This window comes from Vigna unguiculata, chromosome 9 (assembly GCF_004118075.2).
Source record: "Vigna unguiculata cultivar IT97K-499-35 chromosome 9, ASM411807v1, whole genome shotgun sequence".
In the NCBI taxonomy this organism is placed as follows: Eukaryota; Viridiplantae; Streptophyta; class Magnoliopsida; order Fabales; family Fabaceae; genus Vigna; species Vigna unguiculata.
In genome coordinates, this window is record NC_040287.1 from 15,771,622 (window position 1) to 15,777,044 (window position 5,423).

Here is a 5,423-nt window from a genome sequence, read left to right on the forward strand (position 1 = left end):
TTGATTTATAAAAAAACTAATAATATTTGATTGTATATCATATTTAGAAATTAAAGTTCATAGAGTTTCGGTTCTAGTCTAATAAGAAATTGAGTTTGAGTCATTAGATATGGTTATTTTACGGTGGAAAAACAATAACATATTGAAATTATATATAAAGATTGTTTTTATATTGAAGAAATTAAACTAAATTTGGAGGAGTGGTGGTTGTGGTCCCACTACAACATTATGAGTAGTAGATATTCAAAGCAAACAAAAACACATGCATTTAGTAAATTGTTAAAATATGTTACTTACTCAAGCCTTGCCTTCTCCTTTGACAAATTTTTCAAACTAGAGTTCTTCCTTAGTTAAAGAAAAGTAACTCAACTTTAAAAATAAGTGTTGCTCTCTGCAGGGAAAACAAAAGTGTTAAAGCAAAAAAAATAGTGAAAACTTAATAATAAGAGCAAAATTAAAATTAACTGAAAAGAAAGTGACATATGGCCTCTGGTACTACTCCAACCGAGGCCAAAAAGTGACATATGGCCTCGGGTACTACTCCAACCGAGGCCTAAAAGTGACATATGGCCTCGGGTACTACTCCAACCGAGGCCAAAACGTGAGCGAATTTTTTAAAAATGTAAAAATGTGAGCACATATGGCTTCGGTTAGGTCAGAAAACCGAGGCAGAAGAGGGGCTCTATGGCTTCGGGTACGTGGGAACCGAGGCAGAAAAGGGGCTCTATGGCCTCGGGTTGCAACCGAGGCCAAAGGCTATCCTCCTTTGGCCTCGCCCCAATATGCCTCGATCCGGGAACCGGTGCATAATATGAAAAATAACCGCTGCCAAAAGGTCTTCCTGCACTGGTGTGACACTAGAAACCAGTTACAATCACATAACATACTAAAAGTTTCATACAATAATTTATGCTATCAATAGCAACAAAATACTACCCAAACTTTAATAAATAGGAAGATAATATTTCAGTATCTAATACACTGTTGTCAAAGTTTAAATTTGGCAGAATGGTGGCTCTGCAACACTACACATGAACTTGAACCTGGTGCACTATCATTTTTTCCTAAGATCCTACCAATTGGTCCATTATTAAGAAGTTATGACAGTAAAATTGGTACCACAAAAGCAATTGGACAATATTGGGAAGAAGATCTCTCTTGCATAAATTGGCTTGATGAACAACATCATGGTACTGTTTTGTATGTTGCATTTGGTAGTATCACTCTTTTTGATCAAAACCAATTCAATGAATTTGCTCTTGGATTAGTCCTCACCAATAGACCTTTTCTTTGGGTTATAAGAGAAGACAATAAAATGGAATACCCTACAGAATTCAAAGGGCACAAAGGTAAGATAGTTAGTTGGGCTCCTCAACAAAAGGTTCTAAGCCACCCTGCCATAGCCTGTTTTGTCAGTCACTGTTGTTGGAATTCTACCATGGAAGGTTTGTCCAATGGGGTACCTTTCTTGTGTTGGCCATATTTTGCAGAGCAAATTCAAAACGGAAGATACATTTGTGATGAGTTGAAGGTTGGGTTAGGATTTGACAAAGATCAAAATGGAGTTGTGTCATGCAAGGAATTAAAATTGAAAGTGGAACAACTCCTCAGTAATGAGAACGTGAAATCAAGGTCTTTTGAGTTGAAGAAGAAACTTATGAACAACATAGTCAAAGGAGGTGAATCATGGGAGAACCTTAATAGGTTTGTCAAGTGGCTTAAAGAGTAGGAATTGACATTTAAATATAATTTTATGCATTTATATGTATTAATTTATGTTCGATAGCATAACTCAGACATGAGTTTTGATGAAAACTCGAAAAATTTAGGAATATTTTCAATCAATCGCGATTTCTTATTAACATGTCTTTTTATTTTATTGGGTCACAACAGCACAATGTTAGTTGTAGTTTTTTCTTTTTTCTATTTTAATTTCCTTTGAGTTTTTTCTTATTAACATGTCTTTTTTCTTATTAACTATCACTCTCGTTTTTTCATCTCACCCTCTTTTTTTGTCACAACTTATCCATTTACTCTTTTCATACCAACAATTATCACTCTCGTTTTCTTCTTCTTCTTTTTTCTCTATAAAAGACAATCCCATAAACATCCTAAAGTACAAAGCAACCCGAATAGTTTTAAGTCTTCATGGCATATACACAACCAATCAAAAGGAACAAAAAAACAAAACTATTAAGAAACAGAGTAGGCATGTTTCAAACTTTTCTTTTATCATTTATTGGTTCTACTTCGGTAATTGTTACTGTAAGGGTGAGTTAAGATTTTACGTGAAATACAGAAAATAAAATTATAAAATTAATGTTCTAAAATTTTAGGTTAAGTTTGATTTCAACTTATAACTCATTTATATGGCAGTGGTTTGCTTCACCTTCCACTTTCCCTTTTTTCTTTGCCCCAACCTTCTGCTCCAAGTTTCGCTATTGCCAACCAGTCCACGTCCGAGACCATAATCAACCAAACTCGCAATGGAGATGCAAAGTGTAACATCCCTAAGGAATATTACTATTATTTAATAAATAAATTCCAAAATAAAATAAATATCACATTTAATATAAAACCATTTCCCAAAAACACGGGAAAATTTAAAACGATATATAATGTAATAATTACCGGAGTCCATAATAATAAAACCAAAATAAAATTCAAATGGTTCCCATAAGGTTACAGTATTATCTCAAAACCAAAATAAATAACATATATACAAAAATTCCCAGATAACTCTCGCTCCGTGTTTAGGCATCTCCTGGCCCACCTGTCTAATCATCTGCTCCCGGATAACGAATCATCCGATCATCGCCACACACACACAGAAAGGGTAAGCTATGCACAATATATATATATAAACAAGCATGAATATAAATATGTTTCCCAACCCAAAATAACATAACTAAACTCTTATACATTTCAAATCATCCCACCATGACCTCATAGTCCTTCATGAGTCATATGCATGCACTAGATCTTGGGACTTCACTGTGCTTCCATGAAACTAACTCATTCGTGGTCTAACCCTATGAGCCTATCCCACTCATAATCCTACCCTACAGACTCCTCGTCTATAGTAAATCATTCAAGTCTTCTCACTTGGACCCTGGCACGCACGCAATCACCATACTATGGACTCCTCGCCCAATAGTAGCCGACGGGAACATAACAGTTCTTTGCCCATCGTGCGCCGGACACATGCAATCACCATACTAAGGACTCCTCACCCATTAGTAGCCGACAGGAACTCAACTAGTTCCATGCTCATCATGTGTCCAACAACCAAACACATCCCAGACCCTTAATGGACTTAGTCCTTCAAGTCCAAACACCACAACACATGCATATACTACCTAACCTTGGTATAAACAGCCAAAACACACTCACAAACACATAGAAACATAGACATTCGCATAAACTTGCTTAAGCTAGGGACCTCTCGCCCAAACTAAGCTCTCAGCCTCGCCTAGGCTTACCCAACTCACCTTAGCGAGCTTAAAATAGAAACCACATCACGTTATCTCACTTAGGCGAGATACTCTCGCCTAGGCGAGATCATCTCTCACCCAAACACCCATCTCCAACTCGCCTGAGCTAAAAATGCAAACAAAGCATCACACATGGTCACGACGTCTCGCTTAGGCGAGGCCATCTCGCTTGGGCGAGATCCTGGTTCGCTCAAAACCCACAAACCCTCGCCTAGACGAGAAGTCGCACTCAACATGCGCAATTTCCTCACAATCTCGCTTAGGCGAGCCCCACTCGCCTGAGCGAGTGTCTGGGTCGCCTAAACTCAAGACTCTTCGCCTGAGCGAGAACCGCGAGAAAGATAAGATTATGAGTCCCTAGAAGTCTCGCCTAGGTGAGTCCCACCCGCCTGAGCGAGAATTGCAGGTTCTACACTGTTTTACGCACACAAGCACTGCATCAGAGACCCAAAAACGCTCCCAAAACCCTTCAATTCAATTGTCAACATTATACTCACAGAACAACAAGATACAATTGCCATACAGACTCCCATTTTCACTTTTCATATCATAAGAATATACACAACACAGAATAGCCATCATGAGCACCAATTCACATGAAATTCCCCAATACAACAGTACCAAATACCAATCCCCTAATTCCTCTCATAAGGAACTCGAAATTTCATGGAACAACAACATCACAAGCATACAATATGACCAAAAACATACAATTTTAGTTCAGCTCCCCTAACCTGGAATTTGTGATTAAGAATTGAGAAAGATAGAAACCTTGACTCGCAATTTCCTTCTTGCTTCAGCCTTTGCACACCCAACTCACCTCTCACTCTCCAATTTTGCTCTACTCTTAAGCTACCTCAGACAATTTGCAGAAAACCCTTCTTTTTACCTAAAATTTGGGTTTTAAAAATAAAACGAAATCGGGCTTTATTGTGGTTTTCCCAACCCTCTTGGCTGCCCCATTCTGCTAGGTTGTCTCTACCCTTCCACAGTTGATAGTTAGCAAAAATAAAGCTTACTCTATGCCCATCAAGGTTTGAACCCATGACCTTCCACTCATAAGAACCAAGCATAACCACTATGCCAAGTCACATTTGGTGATATACACAATCAACATAAGTTTACATTTCAAATTCCACACTCTTACATATTATTAAAAATAAATCATAAAACAACAACACATAATTGGCATACATAGGACTCAAACCCAAGTCCTTTCACACAATCAAAGTACTCTCAACCTTTTGAGCTAGTACTTTTTCACGTCACATTAAACAACAATTAATGTCACAAAGACGCCTTCTACCCGCATTTATTAATTAATTAATTATTTAATTAATTAATTTTTCCGGGTCTTACACAAAGTCATTGAATGAGCAACAGAGATGCACCGTAGATTGCAGAAAATGCAGTTTCAAAGTCAGAATTTAACGACAAAACGAAAAAATTTGAAAACCTAAAAAAGAGAAAGGGGAAACCATTACCGTTTGGAACCAAGGTGAAAATTCAAATGAAATCGTGAGCTACAACTGCAGATGCAAATGGTTTTACTGAGATTGAGATTGAGAGTGATATTTAGAGTGAGATTGAGGAAAAACGTAGTTATGTCTTAGGTGAAGTTTGACGAAAGAAAGGTGAACTTTGACGAAGGAAAAGTTTGAGGATACTGTGTCTTAGGTGAACGTTGGTACTGTTTGTTTTTTCGAACATAGGAATAGAACAAAGTAACAAAAATATTTTAAAATATATATATATAAATATATATATATATATATATATATATATATATATATATATATATATATATATATATAAGGGGTCTGGAAAAAAAATGGAGGGAAATAAAATTTTTCTGGGGTTTATAAAAGCCCTAGTACTTATCAGAGGTTTAGAAAACCTCCCCTATGTATTACCGGAGGTTTTATAACC

The 5,423-nt window shown here is 36.8% G+C and overlaps 1 protein-coding gene across 1 annotated transcript; it reads left to right on the top strand.

Moving 5' to 3' along the window:
• Positions 1-640: 640 nt before the first annotated feature.
• On the top strand, positions 641-1,764 carry LOC114163493 (UDP-glycosyltransferase 83A1-like). Its single transcript, XM_028047803.1, has 2 exons — positions 641-649; positions 923-1,764. The coding sequence occupies exons 1-2, from the start codon at positions 641-643 to the stop codon at positions 1,727-1,729; spliced, it is 816 nt and encodes a 271-aa protein (XP_027903604.1). The 3' UTR covers positions 1,730-1,764.
• The last annotated feature ends 3,659 nt before the right edge of the window (positions 1,765-5,423 follow it).